This window comes from Falco biarmicus, chromosome Z (genome assembly GCF_023638135.1).
Source record: "Falco biarmicus isolate bFalBia1 chromosome Z, bFalBia1.pri, whole genome shotgun sequence".
In the NCBI taxonomy this organism is placed as follows: Eukaryota; Metazoa; Chordata; class Aves; order Falconiformes; family Falconidae; genus Falco; species Falco biarmicus.
In genome coordinates this window covers 54,070,071-54,097,147 of record NC_079311.1, presented here as the reverse complement: position 1 = coordinate 54,097,147, position 27,077 = coordinate 54,070,071, and the positions used below count along the sequence as shown (strand labels likewise).

The 27,077-nt window shown below is 35.1% G+C and overlaps 1 protein-coding gene across 10 annotated transcripts in view; it reads right to left on the bottom strand.

The window, feature by feature from the left end:
* PTPRD (protein tyrosine phosphatase receptor type D) overlaps positions 1-27,077 on the bottom strand; it is a 380,605-nt gene that overhangs the window by 18,641 nt on the left and 334,887 nt on the right. For all 10 annotated transcript variants that reach the window (XM_056325255.1, XM_056325244.1, XM_056325247.1 and 7 more), the window contains 3 exons: positions 19,809-19,928; positions 18,905-19,059; positions 323-608 (listed from right to left, as the gene is read on the bottom strand). In XM_056325255.1, coding sequence (XP_056181230.1) covers positions 323-608; positions 18,905-19,059; positions 19,809-19,928 — 561 coding nt within the window. The remainder of the gene's footprint in view (positions 1-322; positions 609-18,904; positions 19,060-19,808; positions 19,929-27,077) is intronic.

The following is a 27,077-nucleotide window of genomic DNA, read 5'->3' as shown; positions in this document are numbered from 1 at the left end:
TAAAGCTCCTTTTAACACCTTATAAAAGTTTTAATGTCTGCTCCATTAATGCATATGGAGAAATTTGAGTATTAAACTGTTATACAAACACATACTTCAAGTTACTGAAACAATAAAGCACCAGCAGGATTAAACCACCCTTGTTTTGTCAGGAAACCAACTGAGGATAGAATCACATATTTGACAAAGGATTGTCTTAAATTAAAATTTCAGCCTGCTGATGTCTTATATTTCGATTACTGGAAATAACTGGTGGAGGACAAAACAGCATCAAATGTTATACCATTTGTTTTTGGATCCCAGCAACATAAAATCCCAGTACCTTAAATTCCAGTTCCATTCCGGTGACATTCTCCCCTGTTTCTATTTGTGTCAACTTCTGGATATATGCATACAGGTTTCTGGCTGGCACTTCGGTATTTCCACACGTCACTGCTTCCAGCAGTGCATCGTGGATAAAGATGTATTGGTCCTCAGTTTGAACCATGTAATTCCTCTGTGCTCTCATTAGAGTTACGTGGCCATAAATATCTACAGTCTTTTCATGCTTTATTCTCTCTAACATGGCATCTATCACAATGAAACAGCCAGTCCTGCCGACTCCAGCACTAAAAGAAATGAACAGAGGTGGGAAAACATGAAGGACTATTTCATGCATTGTGCTTACATTTATGGCATTCAAGTTTTAAAGTTTCATAACACTGATTTGAACTGAACAATTTTCTGAATACGAACATCAGCTTTTATGAAAGAGGTTGGTGCCCTGAAATACGTAAATTCCTTTAACAGTCATTACAAGGAATTGAGAATGTGGAATGCTTTTACATGAGATCTTTGCATCTTGCAGTTTCTTGCAGGCTTGACTAAATAGAAATAACCCACATTGTAACATGTTCTAGAAATATGTGTTCTTAAAAATGGCAATTAATGGAGATGATGAATACTCTGAGAATTCAAGATTTATTTGTAGCACACTTCTAACTCATTAAACATGCTGTTGTTGCTATTCTGTACAGAAGTGAATTTATCGGCAAACAATAACATTACAGAAAATGAGTATTACATATTTCTATTGTGCTTTTGAGGTAAAATTTCTATCCCTCTCCCAATTCTGTCAATGGACTCCTATTAACACAGTTTGTTCTCTCCTATGCTCTTCCACTTAGCCAGGCCATACTGTTACTCTTTGCAATGAAGAGCCATGCCTAATTAACTGTGCTAGCTGTAGGCTGGGGAAATCCCCAGATGGACACTTCAATGTCTGTCTTGCATCTCCTGGAAAATGCAAGAAAGATCTGGAATGGCTAGAACATAGACCATGATGCTCAGTCATCACATTATTTCAAAGGACAGATTATAAAAGGACTAAAATATGCTTAAAGACAAAGCCTGAAATCACAGCACTGAATTAGTGTCCAGACTGGATAAGTAATGCTTTTCAGACAGAGGCAAAGGTAGTGCTTCCTTACAAGTTCTGGCTTAAGTCAGTTGCTGGTTTTAAGCAGGAGCTGAAGCAAAGTCACATCAATTCTGCTGAGGCCAAAGAAACAACTACTTCTGTGCTCTCTGCGCAGTACAGGGTTCCTCAGGAATAAGTCTGAGCTAGAAAGTTGCCTTCCCCTCTTTGGTGGACTTGAGGGTAGATGACATGGGTCAGCTACTGTGAATTTGGCACAGGAATAAACTTGATCATTAAATGTTCAGCTGAATCTAAGAGAATTAAACCTTTCTCAGTAACAGACCTACTTAACAGCAGTTTATTTTTATACCTGCTGTCAAAATGTGTTAAAATGTCTCAAGGATTTGTAGTCGTTCCCTTCCTGTCTTAAAGGTGTAGTCTGTTACATGCATGGGCTACCTTTAATAGCTCCTGAGGAAGATTTTATGAAATCAGGAGAGGAAAAAGAGATATGCAGTTCTCACCTTGATGTGATTACTGTTAGTCATACATGATCCTTCATTATACATTTGGTGTAACTGAACAGGAATGATGTAGAAGGCACATGAAGAAGACTACAGAACACACAGGCCCAGATCCAAATATTTAACTTGTGTGATGTTTGGACATCAGCTGTACTGAATCAAGTCTTCAGATGGGTGACTGCCTTTTTGCAGCCATGTATATGACTGAACTTTATTAAGTTTTGTTTCAACTACTTGTATACATGTATCTATGTAAAGCACAAGCGAAAAATAAAATGGTGTTTTGTGTATCATTTTTCTATGTGGGATCACGTCATACCTGTGACAATAAACGAAAGTTTCTGGCCTTCTAAATACTTAACTGTTTTCAGTCAGTAACAAATGCAGGAAGTAGTATAGCAAGCTACAGTTTATAAACCCTGAAGACATTGACATTATCTAAGTTAAGGATATTTAAGAACACCACAATCTGCCTTTTTTTAAAATCAGAGAAACAGAAATAAAAATAATTACAACCAGGTTCTAGAGGACAACTATATAAAAAATAAAACCTCACAGTTCCTATATTTTCATGAAATATTAAATAACCTAAGTCCATCCTGAAATTGGTAGTTAAGGTAAACCTTTCTTTCTTGCATTATGCTTTAAGAATCTTTGCCAGTTACCAGTAAAATGCATTTACTTACAACCAAATCAGAAGAAGTACAGAGAAGAAAGATGTTTTAGTCTTACATGAGGTAAGTTTTGTTTTTAGTATTCTACATTTATGTATTGTTAACCATGCATTCTTGCCGCCAGTTAGTCTTTCCAGAAGCAAATCTCCTTCAAACACTGAGAACTTCTGCTAACAGACCAAATGCATCAATCCCAACTTTCTTAGATGGCACTCTGACAAGAAGTAATCAATAATGTGAGCTTAAGAAAACTTACCAATCAATGATATTGATCAGTGGGAGTTGTAGAGAAAGAAAATATACAGATAAATGAAATGACAGCTATCCTAGCTAAATGGGAATTCATTTACCTTGTACAATAAAAGCTCTGCATTCCAGGAAATTTTGGTGACCTTAATGTTGGTAGTAATCACGGAGAAAAACTAAAAAAAATATTGTCTCAGTATTGCTTTTTTTTTTTTTTTTTAATTGCAAATGAATCAACACAAGTAGCGCACAATTTTATGTCAGATTGGTCTCTATGAAAGCTTTAAAACATTCCTTAAATGACACCTGTTTGCACTTAGTTTTTATCAGCCTAACAAAAACTGGCCAAGTGAGAAATAAGAAGGTTTGACAGTGCAGATGTTCTCAGTAGTTTAGAATATGGTTCTCTTTCCTATCATGCATTAATGAATTAATGTTCCAGCACCATGTTTAGAACTGGATATGCCATTTTTGAGATCAAACACTAAAAGGTTCACTGGTACCTACAGACCACAACCGCAAAATTCTGACCCAGTTAAAAGCTTGCACTTTCAGCTGGAATGAGCAGTTTTCATTTCTTCTCTTCACATCTTGAATTATCATTTATATGTTTATTCTTCCCCAGAGCAAATGCAAAGAGGAATAGATATTAGCATACTGTACCACAGAACATATTTGCTAGTTTATAGGCTTATGCAGAGGTTGTGAAGATCATGACACCAGACCAAAACACATTTATATGCATGAATGTTTTTATGATAAGAACGGAGGGGGTGACACTCTACATTTGAGGCACTGGGCTTCACTGGGCTCCTGACGCACTCCTCTCTGGATCATTTTAACCAGCAAGATATTTTTCTATCTTAAGGTGTTCAAGATATTCCATCTCCACCTATTACAAATGAGCCACGTGTCCACCAGACTACCCTTGTTAGTTTCCATGAAAACTGGTACCAATGCTATGAATATTTTAATTTTCTTCCTCTTCACACGCACATACCTTCTAACTCCAAACTCCAATCGCTTCCTATCAAGAGCAAGAAACTATTCTATCTTTATCCTGTTTCTCCTTCTGTTCTGCTACCACACAGACTTCTTAAAATGGTACTGATAAGATTACTGTGAAGCCATGCAGTTTGAATCCTCACAAATAAGCCACTGGAACATGAAATAAAAATTAATTCCTATGTACTTTCTACTAGTGATGATAATTCAGCTAAGGAGAGTAATTTTACAAATTAATTCTACACTTAGTTATTGCTTTTCTTGCCCTTTTGGTTTGCATCTTTTGGTGTCAAACTTAGAATTTTAGAATACTCTATCATTTAAACTAGTGATATTATGTTTACAAGCTGAAAACTTAAGCAATCTATTAAATAGGCATGCCTGCTAGAAAACTGTTATTGCTTCAAATATTACCATTTATTCTATTACAACATTTGTTTTCAATTTCTAAAAATCTGACTGACTCAGTCCCATGAGCTGAAACATGTTTAATGTCCTGTGAAGCAATACAGCTGCAATTCACAAAAAGAAAAATTAAGAGGCATAAGGGGGACATTCAACATTAAAATCACTGTATGGATGTGTTAAAGGTTGGCTTTTGTGATTAATTTGTAGCTGTTTAAGTGATGATCCTTTACTGATACTTCAGTGATTTGGCAAAGGCAGGGAGTGTAATTGCCAGTAATCACAGGTCATTTAATTGGAAGCAAAGACAGTAAAATATGGACCAAAAATCATTTAGGATGTTTCTGACTTGTATCAGGGGAAAATTTTATTTAATATTACAGTTTCAGATTGAATGAAGCCTTGCATTTAGGAACTGAAAGTACATAAAATTTCTTGTGATATGGGAAACATATAAAAATGTCTGGATTTTATTGAGGAACTTTGTATGATTAATTAGATTCCAATCCCGCATAAATTCTGTAGTAGCTCTGCCAAGGGCAATATTTAGATTATTTTCTCCTTTTCCAGTTAGCAAATTAGAACACAGTTGGAAATCACCCCTCTGTCCAGGAAGCAGAAAAAAAGCCCCTTATGAAACCATTGAAGATTATTTTGAAGTGATACATCTGACTAAAACAGCATAAAGAACTTGTGCAAAGAGGTAAATTTAAATTTTGTTTCAGAAAAGAAACTGGGCTGCTTCAAGAATTCTGTTACTGGCTTACAAGAGACCTTTGAGAATTGATGTGGAACTGCACAATAACTTTCTTTTCTTCTCACTGTGTTTATGGTCAGATACCAGCAATCAAATTTGGTACGCGATACATTTTTAGGTGTAATCCTTCACCAAACAAAAGACTTTAGGCATTGCATTTTCTTCATCTCTGTGCTATGCATGGAGGCAACTATATTTGTCGCTGAAGTCATATAAAGCTTCTTAAAAAGAACAAGACAAGAAAAAAATCAGAAAATGAGAAGAATTCATTACAAATAGATAAAGCTCACTCTAAAGTGAGTTTTCCTGTGACACCTCCCCAGAGTTTTCACAGATAGGGGGCAAAAGTATAGGAAGCTTACAAATCAAAAGTCAGCTTTAGAACTTTCTTCCTTTACTGAGCTTTATTGAAAGGAAATTCTTCATATTCCATCTGCACATTCTCAGGATTCTACCCTTACCATAAATTCTTCAAACATAGCTGCCCCAGATTTAAGTCAAATTTTTTGTAATATGCAATTGTAGAAGTGTAACTACTTGTCTAATCCTCAGTTCAGCTCTGGAGAGATCAAGCTCATGAAGCTCTTTTAACAGATTGTATCATGAACACAAAAAAACCTCTCAAATATTGAAACGTATAGAATCAAAACTCCAGTAAATATATCTAAAATATCTCATGGACAGGGAATAATTGTTTACTAAAATACAAGCTGAGTTTTCCATGCAGAATAAAAATGTAGCACTAGTAACGCTCAATAAAACAAATCAAAAATGTTTTAAGGGACACCTCTAACAAGGACATTCCACAACAGCAGTTCAGTTCCTCTCACCACTTTAAATTCAGGTCTGCCCTAAGCAAGAACTTTATAGAAATGCAGAAGGACTCATATATATCTTAAAAGCAATACAGGAATGTAATTGGGGAAGTGCATAATGTAAAAAGCAACTCCACTAACTGACAGCTCACAAGTACTAGAAATAATTTACTTGTAAGCAGTGGAGAAAGATGTACCATATTGCACTGTGAAAATAAAAGATACATAAGTAGTTTATTAAAGTAATGGAGTGAAGGAAAAACAACATCAAACTACAAATATTACATCCGCAGGTAACTTCTCAGCACACTTTTAAAAAATGTGACAGTCATTTACATAAAGTTACATTTTTGCACTGCAATTACATATAGAAGATTTCTGTAGATCTAATTGAAGGATTTTGTGTGATACCTTTATTCATTCTCATACTGATTCATTCATGCACTCCCCTGTGAATCCACTATTTACCGAAGGATTCTGTAAATTTTCCTTTGAATTTTGAAGTCATTCTGCATGCCAAAATACTGCCCTTGCATTTGCTATTATGACAAGCCATGTGGCCCACCTCAAGAATGGTAAAGAAATTCTAAGGTTGAAAAGAGGATGATGATGTAGGAAGGAGAGGTTAATCAAACTAGGTATCTCAGCTTGAAGTAAACAACACTTAAGAGAAAGGGATATATGAAAGAAGGGCACAAACCAATGAGTTATGTGGAAGAGGTGAAAAGGCAATGACTATTAACTTTTTGCTTGTAACACAAGAAACAGGATCATGAAATGAAATGATGAGACAGAATTTAAAACAAACAGGAAGTAGTTTTTAATGTAGTATGTAATTAAATTGTGAAACTTGTTGCTAAATACCATGAATGCCAAAAATAAATTCATGGAGGAAAGAATCTATTAAGGGTTATTAACCAAAAAGTTACAGACACAACTTCTCCTACAGAAAGACTTTTATTAGACTTTGCTGGAATTTGGATAGGCACTCTAAGAAAATAATATTCTGGACATGTCCTGGAGGAGGAGCTTGCATACGCTGTCTAAAATTGGTCTTATGGTCCCACATACTTAAAACACAAGCATTCCACTTCCCTGTCTGCTAATCAGATCATCTAGACCTCTTCCTTTCAATCAACACTTCTGCCTTGGGGTACCTGACACTTTTAGGAACTATGCCATCGAAAAGGACTATTTTGGATCCTTGCTTTTTCTTCCTTAAAAGGGACAGAAGTACTTCTGCCTTCTTTCCTGAAATCATGAATTGTTGGTGGAAAAAAAAGACCTCTTATTATTCTGCTTGTGAGATGGAATATAGCAGAAATTGCACAATATGACAACTAAAAAGTTTTTTGACCCTACCACTTCTTTGTGTTATCTTGGTTTCCCTTCAGAGTTGATTGTTGATTTTATATAGCAATACATACTGTCCATAATCCCGCTTTTCACAGAAGATTTTTATATATACACCTCACTGAGAATCACTATATCACCTGATTTCTTCAATTACTCAGGTATATAAAGAAAATAAATTAGAATAAACTGTACTGTTTTATCTGTGCACAAAGACTTACTGTGATTTTTTATTTCAAAATCAATCCAGTTCTCAGATATCCTCCTTATTTTTATACTTTTCTATATGCAATGTTACATATTCAGTGTACTGCATTCTGTATTTAGTATCAAATAGTAACTATCCTAAAAGTATCTTCTTTGAGAGTTTTGTTGAATTTCAGCGTATATTTTACATCCTTTGTAGTGTACAATGCATTCGCAAAGCATTCTTGTCATTATGCATTCAACTCAAGAAGGAAAGAGAAAGAAAGAAAGAAAAAGAAAGAAAGAAAGAAAGAAAGAAAGAAAGAAAGAAAGAAAGAAAGAAAAAGAAAGAAAGAAAGAAAAAGAAAGAAAGAAAGAAAGAGAAAGATGTAAAAGCTACTGAAATAGAGTTTAGTGAAATAGTTTAGGAAAAGACTGTATTTCAAGGTTAATTTAAAAAAACTCACAACCTTCTGTGACTTGTTACCTTCAATTAAAGACTGATCTATGCATGAACAGTTGTAGTAAATACGGAAAATAATACTTCTGGGTAATTTATGAGAGGAAGTACACTGCAATCTTGTCATCAATAAATAAAAGTTAAGATTACAGCACAACAAAGAAGCCAATAAGCAAAAATTATGCTGCTTGCTCCTAACAGCTACTCCTTGCTTTCTTTATATTTCATCCTGTTTTGCATTCTCAGAGTGGAATGTTTTGAATTGTTTTGTACTTTTGCATATTTCTGTGCTTTGATTACATTTTCATGTGGAAAATGTAGAAGAGCTATTACCCTATCTGTGTGGGACATAGAAAGGTGAACTGATCCTATCTGAAAATGAATTAAAAAAGTCAGGAAGAAATGTGTTCTGCAGTACTGGATAACAGGATGACCTTGAAAGTACTTGCTGAACACTAAGGTGCTTCCTAGTTTCAGACTCCTTCCTGACACCTTCCTGATTCTAGGTGTTTGTATACCTATTGTGGTCAACAACTGTTTCTTTTTCTTAACACTGACTGCACTCAGGATCCCTGTTTTTAAAGTTGGAATGCTAACATTTTCCATTTATTACATTTATGTTTTAGACTGACAGAACAGTGGTGAGGTCCCAGATTGTCATCTGCAGACAGTATTGAATCTGGCAAGTACAAAGCAAAGAAGAAGATGTAGTACCAGGTCTCCTCAGTCTGCACTGGCATTATTTTTTTCAGCACCAATCACAGTTCAAAGCCCTAAATGAACTAGGCTCTAACTGTCTAAAAATTCCTTTTCTTCTCTTTCTTTCCTACTTTGTAAAGATGGAAATAACCAAAAAGTAGTCCTCAAGCTTGAAGCTGACAGGAGTTTAGTAGCAGTCTTATTCTTTTGGATCTCCATATCAAGATGCCTTTTCCTTTTCCATGGATAACTGACATATATTCATTCAGATGATGAGAAAAACGTGATCTTGCCATCTTAGATTTGGTTTGAACTGAAACGGTTGCAATACAGTAATAATGCAGTGAGATGTTACACAGCAGAAAACAGAGAAGAAAAAAAATGCGGCTTCCCTGAGAAGCTCCTATCAAGGCTCATGCTAGGCCTCTGTTTTCTTAGACCAAGTGGTGAAATGAATAAATACATTTTTCAATATCTCTGACAATACTCCACCGACAGCTGAAGAGCTTGGTTACTGGTACTACGTCTGATGTTTCCTTTCTTTAATGTTAGCAGTCTTTATACCAGCATGAGTTCTCTGTAACGCAGTAGAAAATCAGTTAGTGAGAAGTTAATAACACTGAGCATTTTACATTTCTTAATTTGTCATTTAGAGGTTGGACACTGGTGTCTCTTTTTTGCAGGATTCTGAACTTATGACCAAATACTGTGGACAAGTTATAATGAAAATCTTAGTCAGATCTTAGTTAAATTTAGGTAGAAATTTCAAAGTAGCTGTAAAATGAACTTGGGTAGTATTACAGTAATTTTTCAACAATTAATTTTCAACAATTTGTAAAATTCAGGAGGGGAAAAAAAAAAAAAAAGGGCACCACACCAGCAGTCATTGACAAATAAGTGATGAGACCCTGAAGTCTATAAAAGTATGAAAAATGAAGATTAATATTCAGGGCAGAACACTGAATGAAAAGCATCCACAAAAAGGTAACAGGACTATTTTTAAAGCTCCTTTTTACTTCTAGAAACTAAATAGGCTTTGATGTTGATTACTTTAGATAAAAATACAGCCTGTTTGAAGATAGCCAAATACACTGGGTAGCCAAGTTGATGCAATGTGTTCCAGTATACTGTGTGTCCATGGATATTCCGGAATTTACTGTAGGTACAGCTGGGAAATCTCAGAGATACCCCTTTCCAGAATTCAGCTATTGGGTTACAAAAATATTTTCACATTTCCTGCAGATGGCTGGATTCTTTTCTTCACTCATAATTTTAATTCAGAATTCATTATGGACAGCTGCTGGCTCTGATAGAACCTAATTGCTCTTTTACTAGACTCAGCTGCAAGCAGTCAGATTTCCTTTTCCTTTATAGAGTATATTATATATAAACATGGGCGGGGAGAAAAATAACCAATTAACTAAATACATATGGATAAAATGACTCACTAAGAGCACTGATCAAATAATGTATCAAACTACAGCTTAGGTCAAAGGAAATTACAGGCCTTGTAGGACATGATAATATATATATGGAAATAATTATCAGCGCTAATATATTTGTAATTTGAGATAACACATGGAAAAGGCACAGCTTCTGTTAAAAAAAATCTTCCTGAAAATTATTACATTTTAATAAGAGGCAGGTTATTTCACTCAGTGAAAAGTCATCAGTCTCCAGGAGATCTCCTCAACCGAAACCATTTGTCGGCCGAATCCAAGTCAAGTCTCAGTATGTTCCCTGAACGGTTTAGAAAGAAAACATGGCGTAATTCTGGAAATATTTTTGCTGCCTTACCTTTATTAAAAAAATAATCAAAATAATAAGACTGGGGAATAGTTAGTTGCAAAGGCTACAAAAAAAGGGTACGTCACGAACGAGGGAGCAGAGATGGCCAGCAAAAAGACTAAGGATGTGAAGATTTCCTGCCACTTCCCTCCACAGGACAAGTACTGAAGCAGGTTAGGATTTTGCTGCCCTCGTTTTCTATGATGGATGAAGACAAGGGGAAGTTGTAGACATGTAAAATAAGAAACAGCATTAAAGAATATTCTTTTTTCTCCCTTTATCTAAAGATATTTAGTGAAATGAAGAGACACATCTCCAAAATAACAGTAAATTGATACCTTCTAACACAATATCTGAAACGACTTGTCAGAAATTAATACTTAGACAAGGAAAAAAGTCAAAGATAAGGCTGTTTGGTTTTGTTCTTTAAAATGTGTGTACAATCCTGAATATGAACAATAAAGTATCCACCAGCTTCTCCAGCTAGTTAGAGGAATAACGGGGGCAAATAATTGAAGTCCTTATGAAACAGGGCTAAACTAGTCATAACTGCTTGCTGCTGGCAAGGAAACTTTACCGAAATATTCTTGACATTGGTGTTTTATACTTTCCCCTGAAAGTTTTGACATCTGCCATTGTCAGAGACAGGATACCAGCCTAGACAGACCACTATGTTCTTTTACAGATTTCTGACTTCTACCAGAAACAAAATCTTGCGTTGTACAGTCATGGCAGTTTTTTAGGATTTCAAAAGATAATCCAGCCCTGAGTCACAGCAGTGGGGGTGTAATCTCCCGAACCACAGGCTCAGTGCCAACCCTAGACGGCTCTATACACAGGCCTAATTTAATCAAAAGACCACAAATAGCTATTTTCCATTATTTGAAACTGCATGAAGAAATACTGCTATTATTTGTTATTTGTATGCTTTATAATTTTAATAATTCCAGTTAAGTTCCAGTGAATTTTATGCTTATAAAGAATGGCAGCAGACGCTGTCCACACAGCAGTTTCAGTTCAGATTTTAGGAAAGGCTGGTTTGCTGTGTATAGCTGTTTTCTAACTTAAGATGAAACTAGAAAGTGGATCAGCATCAGTTTGGTGGTATTTGACACCACATGGAGGACTTCTAGATAATGTAGCATAGTATTTTCCTATAAAGACTAATACCAAGGCAACTTAGTCAATCTTTAAAGATCCTGCACGCTGTCACATTAAGTACTATATGGTAATCTTTATAATGTTCATAATTCCAGGTTTTCACATGTGAGCATCTAAATTTAAGGAAACAAATTAGAGACCTAGGCTAATAAGAACCAGACTCCACTTAAGTTAAAGAGTGATCAGTTGGAGAAGGTATCTTTGCAATCAAGATGACCCTAACTAATGACACTCAAATTTGAAACAGAGAAAAAAAAATGTTCAGCATTACACTTCCATCACTGGCTGTGTCAGCATACAGATGGAGACTCTACTTTTTGTTCGTATAATTGCATGAGCATAGCACAGCAATTAGGTGAAAAATCTTACCAGCCAGGGTCTTCAACTGATGAAGCTTTTGGAATCTAAATTTTCACAGCCTTGAAAGATTTTATGGTGAGAATATGAAGGTGAGTCCTGACATGTCTCTCAGTGATGACACTTATTACACAAGTGATTTTATATATATATATATATATATGTGTACACACACACACACATATATATTTAAACACATATTTATAAATATAATAAAGTCTTGCTGTATTGATGACTTGTCAATCAGTGTGCTGGTGAGAAATCAGTCTTTGGTTCTACCAGGTAGCATTTATCAAGCTTTCTCCTAGACTTTTTCTCATTTTCCACTAGATTCTACAATTCCAACTACATGAAGACAGAACCGCTCAAAAATATCTAGATTAGGAGTTTCACTTCTTTAAACAGAGATCTAGCTCCCAAGGTATCAAAAATCTGCATGCTTTGGTGTACTCTGTGTAAGGAACATGTAGAAATGAAGTAAGTCTCAACAAGAATGTTATGTGTAGAAATGAAATGCCGCCCAGTCAGTTACTCTGACTGCACGGTCAGAGTAATTGACACAATCAGTACAAATGGAATTCAATGGAAAACATGGAAACATGGACATTTACTCATTGCTGTGTTCTTATATTAAGATGAACTAAACATCCTAAAGCAAGGTCATCAAGTATGCATTAATTTAAGAAGAGAATCTAACAACAACAACAACCTTATCTGTCCCCTTTTGTTTTTTATTTGTGAACAAAGAGAAACTTTGAGAAAAAAAAAGTTGTCTTAATGAGCTATATGGTGATCTACAACCTGGATAGGAAAGAGTGTTACAGTGTTTTTGTATATGGATAATGTACAATACTGTCTAATATATAGTAGCAACCCAATAGCTGTTGGATAAAGACATGTAGGTAAAGCAGGGGAAGTTTAGAATATTTCTGATATTAAAATACTTGTCATACTAAAATGCCTTTACTATCTTTTCCTCTTCAGAGCTTTCAGCTGTCCAGGGAAGTTAGATAGATCCTGAGTTTTTCTCAGGGTAGGGAGAGGAAGGAATGAGGGAGCTTTTAGTATTTTTCAATCTTCTTTGTGAGATTTCTCAATATGTACTGGGGTTATTGTTTTTCCCCGCATGAAAAAGCATAGACAGTCATCTGCAACTTACTTACTGCCAGGATTAGAAAATGAGTACTTGTGAGGCGTATGGCAAAAGTGGTAGGGAGATTCAAAAGATATGTAGGGGAAGTAAAACAATAGATTGGAAAACCACTGCCATTATATATATATATAAAAATATATATATATATGTATGTATGTATGTATGTATGTATGTATGTATGTATGTATGTTTTTAAAATTTTATTTTTTATTCTGAAACACTGAATAAAAATTATGTAAGTATTCTACTTTAAGAAATAGAAGATAACACTGCGTTCTGTTATTTTTTGAAAATTAGCTTGTTTTTACTGTACTAATGGGTTATGTTAGTATACTTAGACATGGTTTTACTTAAACCAGTCACATTCTTCCAAACATCCCAGTTTTTCTGTTTGCAATAGCAGCATTAGCAGTACCTGCCAAAACTGTTCACAAAATATCTTGAAGATATGCCCCTTGGTGATGGTATAAAAAAGAGAGATTTGAACATATGGGATTGCACTTACATGTTAAGCTTTTATGTAGTGTTACTGAACTAACTACTAAAGTTTCTGTGATGTTTTGAAAACAGTGGAAAAAAAACATCCTCCGGTGCTATTTTATTGTGATCTGATTAGCACCTGTTTGCCTGCACTAATCCAACTTCAAACAAAAATGTATGCTTTCCCCACTATCATTAGACCACACATTACAGCCCCACAGATGCAGAATCCTAGGGTTTAAGCCTGCATACTCTCATTAAAGAAACCTTTTTTTTCCTACATCAGCTCTGCAAATTAGGGCAAGTCATGCAGAGATACTGGTTGGATTGTGATAGTACTCAAGTTCTGTGCAAGGGTACTGAAAGAATACGGATTTAAAATACAACAGTCTGTAAATGAAAAAGCATCTACCTGCATGAAGTATTTCAATGAACACAGAAAAGTCTTCACACAAGGTATTCTAAACAAGCCAAGTCAAGATTTGAACAGACATCACAAAAAGTATCTACAAACAGGATGGGATTGTTACATTTCTTTTGTGTTATTCTTTTTTAATTTTTGCATCCACCTTTCCCTTTGATTCAGCTGCTTTCCTCCATCAAATCTCACACTGAAAAGACTGATACTCCTGTCTTTGGGAGAATGTAACTTAAGCAAGGATCACGGAACATGGCAGTTTATGACAAATATGTTCCTAAATTTAACTTTATCTTGATTTGGGCATTGCTTAACTATCTTTCCTGGTGGATATAGACAGAAAAATACAGATTTTTTGTCCTGGAAAAAGAGTGCAATGGCATTATGAATTTATATTTTTACAAGTACACCATTTTCATACAGGTAATCCTACCAGAATATCGGGTTACATACATTAAAAAAAAAAAATAAAAAAATCTGCATTTAGTTTTGGTCTTGACGTTCCCTTTAATGCTTCACAATCCTTTCAGCAATGATCCATGTTTTCATCTTAAAATTACATAGCTTTAATTATACTTCAACTTCCTTTTCAGATTAAAAATCTGCCAACTTTTCTGCACAAGTAAAAGCTTTGACTAGTAAAATGTATATATGACATTTCTCAACACGTTTTTAACTTCTATATTAGATTGAAATTCAATACTGCACAGGCAACAAAACTTAATAATCAAAAGTAGATGTGTAAATGACATGCAAATATGTCTGTTGCATGGACATTAGTAACAAATAATTACTAATATTATCATAAATTCTGAACAAATAATTATGTATTTTTCTTTGGTTTCATCAAACAAAATTTGTTATAAAGTCTTATACTTGCATTTGTTTGACATGCATTTATCAGAATGGTAGTTTTGAATGGTAATACTTACATCACAGTTAATTTCACCAGTTAAGACTATGCATATTTTTTCTGGTCACTATTACATGAATAGAATGCATTCAAATATTTACAGGGTGAGTTATTCAGCTGTCATGTGTTTTCACCTCACACTTTTTCCCACTAAGCACACTGTACGTTATTAAAATAATTATTCACACATTCAACACGATTTCCTAGGAACAGAATATTAAACTAGGTTATCAGCTACTGAGGCTTTGATACAAACTGCTCTGGGGCCACACTCATGAACTGAATCTCTAACCACCTTGATTCTCTATAGGATATATAGCCATATCGCAAAACTACCAAGCAAATTGGAAAAAACTGAATCTCTTAACATGAAGTGGACTGAAAGATAACTGTTGGTCACTATTAAGGCAAATGTGGAGAATGCAGTAAGGAAAAGCTTGGGCTAAACCTACAATGTCTATTTATAAATACAGAATAAATTAGGGCGTTGCTTTCTAAGGATCAAAACGCAGATAGCTGGTTCTTCTCTCAGGCAGGCTCCTGTTGTTTTTACAGGGTGTTTACTGGAATCAAAAGTGAAAAGGAGATAACTTTTGAGCAGTAAGAAACTCTGAGCTAAATCCACAGAAATATAGACAAACAGCTTCTCCCTGTACTTAGTTGCCCACTAGCTTTGCTTTTCATTTTTTTATCGGTTAAAAGCTTTGCAGAAAAAAAATGCTTCTTCCACAGCTTTTTCATATCTACTCTTTCTTTTTACCAAACAGATTTTGAAAAGTAGTCCTTCTTGTATATTTTACTTCTATAACATGTCATTATTTTAATTTCCTGAGCTCTGACAGGTTGTTAGGTACTGGAAGAAATATAAAAGAAAGCACCAGTGCTATCTCAGATGTCTTACACTGCCCATTATGAATCCCATGTTCCCACCGGGGAGTAAACTCACATTATTCCTTCAGTGGGATATCATGGGAAAGCACTGCCTACCATAGGCAAAGGATACCGGACATGGTCTTGTATCATACTGTTTTGTTCTAGTGGAGAAAGTTTGAAGTACTTTTAATATCTAAATGATGGCAGTACATAAGCTTTAACAAAGAGACTTAGGGAGTCCTGAACACAACATGGGAGACAGAGATAGATAAGATACAGAAGAAGGAAAAAAAAGGACTTTTTAAAAAGGTTGCAGAGGCAGACTAGGAGCCAGCAAAGAAAGAAAGGAAAGCAAGAAGTTTTTCAAGGGCAGATAAAATATCTCCATGGAAAAGGATGACTACCAGAAGACAGTGGAAGATGATGCAAGACAAAAGCTGGCAGAAGAATGCTACCATTGGATGGCAATCTTTCTTCACAGAACATACCAAGACATGTAAGAACATATTTTGTATTGAAATGGTTCAGCAGTATAGTAAAAAACAGTGAAAGGAGTTTGAGAAAATAGTGGAGTTGATGGACAGAAATCAAATATAATTAGCAGCCCACAGAATAAAGGGTAGCCCAGACACTGGAGAGAAAAATATTGGAAAAAATGAAATGACTGAGGATGAGAAGGAAAGGAGAGAGTGGAATGGAGGAATTTAGAAAGTGAGCAACAGAGAAGAGAGGAAAGAAAAATCTGAAAGCAGGTTGTAAGATAAAATAGATAAATAGAAAACTTGCTTACTTTTCTAGTTCAAAAATAAAATGGTTTGGGTGTTTTTTTTTTTCTCCTGAGCTTGAAATGACACATTTAGGCATGTCCAGTACTTTAATTTCAAACTAAATGTGGAAGTTTTTCATGCTGCCGAATGAAAGATATATCTTTTAGCCTAAAAAAAATTGTGCTGATGTTCTGTCATTGTTCCTCTAATTCAGTAATGTCAAATTCAAAATAATAAGCCAATGCAAATCTCAAAATATAATGTTGCTACAATACGCCTGAAAAGAGACATCCACATTAACATTACTGCTGTAACAAAGACTTTAGTAACTTATTCTTGTTGGTCTATCACTTAGATATCACACTAACACTGATGAGTTAATGAGTACACTCAAACTTTGGGCTGTCCACAACACTTCCTGCTACATGCTCAGCCACATAAAATTTTTAAATACATAGACATAAATCTGTAAATTTCGACGAAATCTGGGTTCATTAGTTGTTCTGCTCATATACAAATTTTTGGGAGTGGGATTTAAAAGGTTTGCTAAAATAATAGAATATGTAGAAGCCCACATTGTAGAAAACAGTTCATATGAAATGCCTACAATCTTAATGTCTTGAGAAGCTACACCTAAGGCAAAGAGCTTCAACACATTTACCACCAGGATATGCATATTGTAGAGTATTGATAAATAAGAAATTGGGAAAAACAGTCCCTAAGCAGGCAGCAAATCATACTACACAACCTGATCACCACTTTCACTGAAATTTGCATGTGTAACCAATGACAGAGACAATAATAACCTTGCATTTCATCAATACCACTGAGTGACAATAAGCTCTGTATTTTATTTCATCTTTTCCAATGACTTGCTGCATGACTCTTAATAACTGGTTTAATTCATCTATTTTTGCACTGAGAGAATTTAGGTAATTGTACTAACTTAACAGCCTTCCCAGAGTGGGAGGATTCATTTCTTCTATTAGTTTTGGTTTTGATTTAGAGCATAGCATCTTTACTGCTGAGCATCTTTGGAGGGACGCTTTTTATGGATCAAGCTGTCAAAATTATAGCTGAGGCAATCCACACTTCCAGCCAATATTCAAAATATTTTAAGATCCTGTAAACACAGGTACAAAAAGATTTTGCTTCTTTCAGGAAATACTCAGCAAACTATATAAACAGATTTGTATTATTATTTATATTTATTCCACATTCCTAAACCTGGCATTTCAATCAGCAGTAAATAACTATCTTCCATACTCTTCGGTCTTTCTAAACAGTTTGTGCTTTTCGACATTGAAGTCCTGCTTATTTTGTTTTCCTGTTGACTTTATTTTCCTGTCTTATTTACAAGAGGCTCTTTTAATCACTTTGAAAATGTTCAAATAACCATCATCTATGGCTGCCTTATTAATATGTAAGAAGCCAGAACTAGAGGTAGTTGGTACGCTGTAATCCTTGTAATTCCTATTCCCCAGTTTTTGGATGACAAAAAGACTGGTTTTCAAATGTGCAGACCATTTTAAGCTTCAGTGAACAAGGAGTAGTAGCTCTCAGCCTTACTAATTGAAGGTATCCCAAAATGAAGTTCACAAAAATTTGTGACCTTAGGAATTCACTCTGAAAGGGGCAGGACAGTAAACTACGTAAGCTATACCAACACAGACCTGGAACGAGGAGGGCCCATCTCACAGCTTACTTCTATCAGGATTAGCATATACATTCTGATGACTGTGTTATTTTAAGGCTTTCTAAAAGATCTGGTCTTGACAAATACTTCCAAAGAATCCCTGTCTCTTTCTCTTCATCTTCCTTACTCCCAGAACTTTCAAAGGAGCTGATGTTTTTCATTTCAGAATTTGTTAATTCATACCTTATAATGCCTAAAGAGGTTTGCTACCTTGCAAACAGCATGGAGCCCTCATTTCCCTGGAACTGAGCTCAGCCTGTTCCCAGGTAACCTTTGCAGTTCCAGCTCCTCGCAGTCCTAAACTGAGGGTTTAACCTCAAATAAAGATTAAAGTTTCTACCTATTTTCAATAAAATTTGCCATTTATCTTTCTTAATTTTCATGTTCTTGACTTTCACACACAAAAAAAGTAATAATTTCAAAAGCTCTTTCATTGCTCAAAACACACTTTCTTTGATATTCAGGTTCTTAACACTATCCTTTTTCTTTTTAATGCCACCTTCATAGTGCCATAGATACATATGTACTCTCCCTGCAGACATTCTCCCTGTAGATCTTCAGATATTCTAAAAGTAATTTTTCTTGCACAGACCAAAAAAGTAATTCTGGCCCACCCAAGTTGGCAGTGCCATAGTAAGGTCCCCAGTTTGCATTGCAACCATCTTTTTACTTTGGCAGACTCAGACATCTCTTTGAAAGAAAATGTTTTTGTCTGCAACAAAATAGAAAGCAGAAATCTTGACTTAAGATGCTTTGAAAGGAATTCTGGGCTTACCTGCAATGTACAACCATAGGTCCAGCATCAGGTGGGTTGCAGGTCTTGACTCGTCGCAGGAAAGCTAAGAATGGCGTTGGGTGTTCTGGGACACCATGGTCAGGCCAGGCAGTGAACTGGAATTGCCTCACTTCCCTTTTCTCACTTGAACCATTCTATGAAATTTAAAAAAAAGTCATGACAAAACTGCCACTGGATGCAATACTGGCATTTTAAAATGAAACAACTGCAGAAGCATATATTCCAGCAAAGTGTATTTAAATTGCATTTGGGTTCACAGAGAAACAGAACTCATGCTATGGAGGGAAATTTTTTTATATTCTGTATTGCAGGATTCCAACAATGTTAAGAACTTTAACAGTAACACATCGCCATAAGTACCAGAGCTTTAGTTAGTATTCCATTGTTAAATGGTTTTTCGTAGTGAGAGCTCTGTGTTAACTTAGAAAACTCCATGCTGTAAGAAAAAAATACTCTATAGACTGGAGCAAAAAGTCTCATTGTTCAGTGCTGCTAGAGGGAAATGAGGGAGAAAAGTGGAAGGAGGGAAAGGGAAGAAAGGGAGTCAGGAAATAAGGGAGAAAGACAGGGAAGGCAGGAAGCAAAAGAAAGAAGGAGGGCAGGGAGGAAAGAAGGAGAGAGTGATGGGATGAAAGGAAGGAAGGAAGGAAGGAAGGGAGGGAGGAAGGAAGGAAGGAAGGGAGGAAGAGAGGGAGGAAGGAAGGAAGGAAGGGAGGAAGGAAGGGAAGGGGAAAAGAAAGGGAAGGGGAAATGGAAGGGGAAAGGGAAGAGGAATGGGGAGGGGAAGGGGAGGGGAAAGGGGAGGGGAAGAAAAAGGAAAAGACAGAAGTTGCCTACATTTAAATTTTAAAAGTACATTGTAAGTATATAGAAGTATACATACCTTGTAAAGTGCAAACGTACGAACGCAGTAGGTTGCCAATTCAACAGTGTCTAAAAGCGTCACTTGGATTAGTCCGTAAGTTTCTGTGCCTCTGCTCGGCCAGTACTGATCACACTTCACCTGTAGTGAAAAAGAGGTAATTATTTAAGACATTTCAAACTGACATTTAGTACATAACGGAGTGTATATCACTGCAGGTTTTTAAAGTGTGTGGAGATAGAATGTTCAACAACTGCTAAGGAACTAACAGAAGAAATTTGTTTTGTCACCCACAAGAACTGCTCTTCTGGTAGTAGCCCTTAAGTATCTTCTTCCATAATGGATATTTGTGAATTCTGTGGGGCAGATGATGAAGAAATACTAGTAATTATAGATAAACAATTTATTATAGCTAGATATGACCTGTATCTTCAGTAATTCATCTTTCACAGTTCAGAATTTAAGAACAGTATTAGTCCAGTAAAGGTAGACAGACAATTTTTTGAATAATTGCCATATTTCACCCACTTCCTATGTTTAGTCCAAAAACATATAAACTGTTGTTGAGATGTTAATATTTAGTATATATACAAATATCTCAGTAAAAACCTGAAGTTTTTAAGAAACAATTTTAGCACACAGATCAACAACTAAGAACTGTGAGAAAACACACTTTTTTTTTTCTCAGATCAGTGTTACGAAGCATATAACAAAGCTGTGGTCACAGGCATTTAAAAAACATGGTTTGAAAGAGTTCATTCATCACATTTTAAAAGACACAGGACATTTGTTTCACAGAAATCTCCATTTAAACTCACGATATTTTAGAATATTGAGCTGAAATAGTACTGTATAAAATGATGCATAATAGTACCATATGTTTATCATCATTGCTGAGGCTCAATAATTTGTTTCAGTTGGAAATGGTATTTATGATGAAAGCTAATATGAAAAAAGAAAACTTGAATGCCTAAAACAATCAGAAAACATGGTAGAAAGTAGTATGTGAGTTAAAAACTGAAAATATTTGCCTTTCGGTGACTGGTGAAACCAAGACCATCTCCATTCTATTTATAACAATACATTCTTATCAGTTAGCCTTGCATACAGTACAGAAAAGAGGTGTACTCTGAATCCAGTAATAATACACTGCATTTGTTTAATGTCTTCATTAATGACTTTAAGCCAGACTCATAACAAATTCAGTGAGAATACACAAACTGTGAGAAACACAAAAGCTGATTAAAGCACAGTATTTCCTACAAATATGTGAATTATTATGCTAATCCAAGAGGAAAACTGATGATTCCCCCAAAATAGAAAATTAAGATATGCATCTTTGAAATTCATGTGTTCTCTAGGTTTCTTAGGCTGCACAGTACTTATTGAAAAAAACTTAGTATGCTTTCATACTCCCCAGTCCCGAACAGCTTTTGCTTCCAGATCATTTTATTTTGAGGCTCACAGGTCACAGATCACTAATGGTTCACAAAACACAGTCTGAGAACAAGTAATCTAGATAAAGATGAGAAAAAATTCTAACTGCTGAAGCAAGTGATTAACATTAACTAGAGGCAAAAAAAATGGAACAATTTTTTACAGGAATTGATAATTTATAGATAATGTATTGGAACAAAGAAACTAAAAATGTTTATTGATAATACAGTCTTTAAAATGGGATTAACAGTCTATAAAATACTCTTATTAAGAGTAATTAAGTAAATAGTTCCCTGTGCCATTTACTGAAATAGTGGAAGAGTAACTATTGCAGGTACTTCACGAATATCAATGATTCACTTGCAAGATTCTTAATACTAAAAGAAGCCCTTCTGGTCTTCTGCAAATCAGACTAAAATATAAATTTACAACTGAGTTATTTCAATATAATATAATAGATTTAATTTCACTTTATCATTGATAGAGACACAGTGTAGCTTGTGTCTATATTGGTTAGCTGTATTTTAGGCAAGTTGTGGTTTATTATTTATTAATTCCCACAGAATGACATAATTTTTTTCATGGAGAATGTTGATATACAATAGCTGTTGTTTGTAATCTTAGCAACTACAGGTTTAGTATAAATAGCTGACAAAACGTGTTGGGTTTGAATGATTATTGTTTTCAGAAAACCATTAAAAATGGTAGAAAACTCTATGTACTTTTAATAAAATGAATACAAAAAATAAATGTCTGGTAATGCTTTTGCATGCCTAAATGTGTAGTCCTCTTTACGCTGCAGTTCCCAAATGTAAATTGTACACTCATAGAAGCAGTGTCAGCTTCCAGAAAGCATGCCTAAAAAATTAACCAGTTTTCTCACTAGAAACACTTCATAAAATCAAATTCCAAATGTAATAGAGATAAATAAATATTTAACAAAAACATTAAATGGAAATTAAGAACATAATAACCACCATCTTTGCAAAGAACAGAAAATACTTTTTTATTTTCATTTTGTATAACAATCTAATGTTAAGCATGTACTCAGATTTAGAAGCCTGTAGCAAATTGTTCCTTTTCAGTCAATCTGGGAGAAAATTATGTGCCTACTCTTGTAGGTGAATATTTTAGGAGGTTTATTTTTTTTTCCATTTATTAAGTTTATCTAACATAAACTCCAATAATTTATATATTTTTAAAAATACTTTCTGTGAGAGCTAGCTGATGCAGAGGACTGATGCTGGAAGCAGACACTAACTGTTCAAAGATTTAAACGGTCTGTAGAGCAGTGTATATATTATTTGAAAGTGGAAGTAGATGAAAAGAAATATAAAATTTTTAGAAAGAAAACCTGATTTCGAATTGATGTGGATTTGACCCTCTGGAAGAGTACATGAAACATAAGCTGACATCTTTTACTTCTTTTGCCTCCTGATTTTTCTCAGAACAAGAGGTCTTCTTCAGAGATGAGCCCTTACCTGCTCCTACACTCTTCTGCTCTGTGATCATAAACCTTACATTCCCAATACTCCTAACAATTTAGAATCCAATTTATCTTTGTGAGAGATCAGAACGATGTTTTCTATTGGACCTCAGCAGCAGCAGAGAATCAAATAATGTAAGTCCATTGTTAAGACACTATTTCCTGAGACAGAGTTTTTGTTAAATGTTTTGTCCCATTTTAAGATCCCAGCTTTCAGGACTTAAAGTAAGTTTATTTTTCAGAAGTTACATATTAATATTTTTTCAGGAAAAATTAAAATCATAAACTACTTGAGTCATCCATAATTTAACACTAAATGTCAACAAGACAATTTTGAAATTATTTGCCAAATGTTTTCGTGCTTTTAGCTCTTTTTTATTTCCCTGTAGTATGGGCAATTTTTTCCTCACTTCTGTACATTTTTTGGAAAACAGACAACTTCAACATGGTAAGGTATGGTAATGATAAGGTGACCTCCTTCAGAAATAGAATTACAAGGTTTATTTGTTTTCAGAGTTAGTTTGTAATATACCTTTGGTGAATTTCAGTCCCCCTCACCTTCCTTTTATCCACCCAGCTCCCAGTTCCAAGGGTTGATTTTTTTCCTCTGCAGACTATATTCACCTTCACTCAGTGAGAGCTTTTCTGTGTCACTAACTGTTCGCGGTTACAGAAAACACCTTTCACCAATAATTCTCTAATGTTCTCTTGCCTGTCACTAAAGATGGCAAGATGAACGAAACAGACACATGAACACAAAAACACTCACTGGTGATTTCAAAGAACGTTTGTTTTTGGTTTTTTTTTAAAATAAATTCAATTACAAGTAATGACAAGCATACGTTTTACTACTGCTTTCACTTTCTCATGATACTACATTGCATACTGCCAAAACCACTACATCTGAGATCAGAGCAGCTCTCCGAGGAATACTAAATGTAGGATGAAGTCTTTTAAATACCATATAGTAGACATAGCTAGAAGACATGACTAATGATAGACACATTCTCTCAACCTGCCTGTCAAACATACACACATTTTCTTTCTCTGTATTTCTTCCACTCAGACAATGCAAATCCTTGCTCTTCGTGGAAGTACAAGCATTCACTGAAAGTAAAGCTGTAAGAAAATGCAAATGCTTTCTTTTCCATTAAAAATTAGAAACTTGAGACCATTTCAGACTTGAGGGGTTCAAGTAGCTACAGAGTTCCTAACAATATATGTAGGTATTCACAGTTCAACAAGTCACAGACACTAGAGACAGCACTGCCATGCATCAACAGAGATGAAGGAAGTGTTTCTCCATATGAACATATGAATACAAAGATTCCTGACATTCAAGGCTAGAGAAATAATTTTCCAGTATAAAGTTACATCATTCAGGCTGAAAAGACCCTTTGGGTGATTTTTAACACATGAGCCAGCTGTTACAGGCCATCTGAGATTATAAGGACAAAACGCAGACCAGGAAAGAGACAGCAAATTAGTAAGAGGCAGATTCATGTAGTGCATTCCTTGCTGTAAGAACAGCATATGAATTATGATCAATCTGGAATAGGAAATAACAGCAGTATGTAACAAACTTCTTGCTCTGGCTTTCTTAATAATAAAAGTCTTTTGCAGACAAAATTTTCTAACATTTTCAGATGGTCTCCCTTCAAAAATCTCTACAATGATGTGGAATAATAATTATGAAATAAAAAAAGGTTGTGCCAGTTGTTGGTGATGGAAACTGCCTCAAACCCTATCAGGCTAGTTTAGTGCCTCAGACATTCCATCTATTGTTCTGCCTCCAAGCAGTTGCTACTCTGAAGACATTTTGTTTTTTGCAACAATGCACAATTGCCACTTAAAGATTATGCTGATTTCAGTCTACAGATTGTAGGCACTGACACTAGTATCTGAGACGATCCTGCAAAGATTTTTTTTAAAAAAATCAGAATACAAACCCACATTTTTTAGGACTTATTTGATCAAGATTAGTTTAAGTGTCACTCATTCTCTTTGGTCTAACTATAAATGACAGATTAAAAATATAAACTCCTATTCAGAAATAAAGCTACAAATAGAACAGTTTAAAATTTTAATTTTGCTTTCAGAGAGGCACAGAATTTAATAGGCTTCTAACTTCTGAAAAAAACTGAGCGCCAAGCCCCAGATAGACAGACCCTTCTAAGTCTCACCAAATGTATTCCCAAAACAACTAACCACTTCTGAAAATTTTGATTCTTTGGATCAATCTTTTACTATAGAAAAAAGAACATTTGTGCCCACTGGTCTCTAATGATTTATAATAGATATGTACCTGTGCCTACGTAAAGGCAAAGGCATTGCTGTTTAGCCTGGAGAAAGGGAGGCTGAGGGGAGACCTTATCTCCTCTACAACTACCTGAACGCAGGTTGTAGTGATGTGGGTGTCAGTCTCTTTTGCTAGGTAACAAGTGATAGGATAAGAGGAAATGGCTTCAAGTTGCACCAGGAGAGGTTTAGACTGGGTATTAGGAAAAAAATTCTTCACTGAAAGGGTTGTCAAGCACTGGAACAGGCTGCCCAGGGAGGTGGTTGTATCACCATCCCTTGAAGTACTTAAAAGGACATGTAGACATAGTGCACAGGGACATGGTTTATGGTGGACTTGGCAGTAATAGGTTAGCGGTTAGGCTAGATGATCTAAAGAGTCTTTTCCAACCTAAATGATTCAATGATTCTATGACTGTTGAAGCTCATCTGAACTGAGTATTTGGAGTTTGAAAACTAGGTAGAAAATAAGCCCTTCTGCAGCACAATATATTTCTAAGGTTTTAAGTACAGTAGCCTTGAACAAGAAGTTCCAAGCAGGATTTGGAGACAAATGAACTTTAGACTAATCATTTAATAACAACCTTTAGTACTCTAGTAAGTCTGTAAATTGATCCTTATTACACACTTTCTGAAATTTCTGGTGTATCATTAATAGGCTAACAGTTAATAATGAAAGAGAATTGATAATTAAAAAGATAACCCCCAAACTTTTTCCATTCTGGTCCTTATAACAGAGTGTGGTACGGTTATTAAAACAAAAGGAAACCAATATTAAATGGAATTTTGGGCATATTTGAAATGTGTTCTCTACCTTGTCTTTCATCTTCATATATAACAGCCAAGAACATTTCAAAACTATATTGCTGACATCAATGTGAAATACCCTTTTTGAACTCTTCCTAACAGCAGGGAAAGACGAATCTTAGTGAATTCATTTTGAAGGATAAGTCAGTCAAATAGTTAAGTACAGCAGGATTTTCCAGAAAGGACTTGAAAAAGTTTCTACAAATGCAACCCAGGGGAAAAGTGAACGGGCTGACTACTTTTTTCTTCATTCTCTTCTTGTACTCAGGGCCAATCACTGTGTACAGCCTGAATAATCCTTTCACTGAACAAGATATTGCATTGCAGTATGAAGAACACACTGAAGAATTTAGATTACTTTCAAGTGCTCTAATGAAGATTTTGTATTGTCCATACAAGAGAGTTATCTCTTAGTTGATACGAATATTATGTAAGAAAGTGGGGGGGGGGGGGGGAGGGAAGGGGGCAGGGGCTGGAGGAATCAAGAGTGAAACATCAGAAAAAAATTCTATTACTCTTATGGTATTGGTTGTCCAGAAATCCAGAAGTGAATGGATGAAATCACATGAAAAAGAGAAATGGTACACTGGTGAACATTCTGGGGAACTTTAGAGGTTTCAGTTTGGATTTTGATTTTTGAATGGAACTTTGAGTGACAGTAAGCTTTCTATTGCTACTTTAATACATGGATAAAATTCTTGAAATGTGATATTAACCAGAAAGACCTATTACCAACATGTGCCTTTCAGTAGCCAGCTGTATCCAGCTTTGTAACTGATGGAAAATGTAAATCATAATATTCTCTTTCAGAGACACCTGTCTGAAGAACTTGAATTTTCCAGATGTATTTTTCACCATAAAGGAGAAGTGGTCAAGAGTCTTTCACTAGGATCTGCTAAACAAGGAAATGTGGGGTTACTTTCAATAAACAGTACTGAATTTGTTTAGTGACTTTTTCAAGCCTGAAATGCATTGAAAGAACTCCCCGCACTGAAGTAATAAGTTGGAATGCTAAACTAAAAATGAACTAGTCATTGCATTTAAAAAAAAAAAAAGTACAGAATTTTTGATTTTGCAAGGAAAACTTCTAACTCAAAATGTCAGTGACCAGTCTTTAAATATGGCATATTCCATCTGTCTGTACTAAGAGAATTATATGAGGGAGTAATGTATGTCTTACCCCAAGTACAAAGCAAATGAACTAAGCAAATAAGGTCAAATTAATGTTACAATATAGTTTTGACTATACCACTTGCTATACA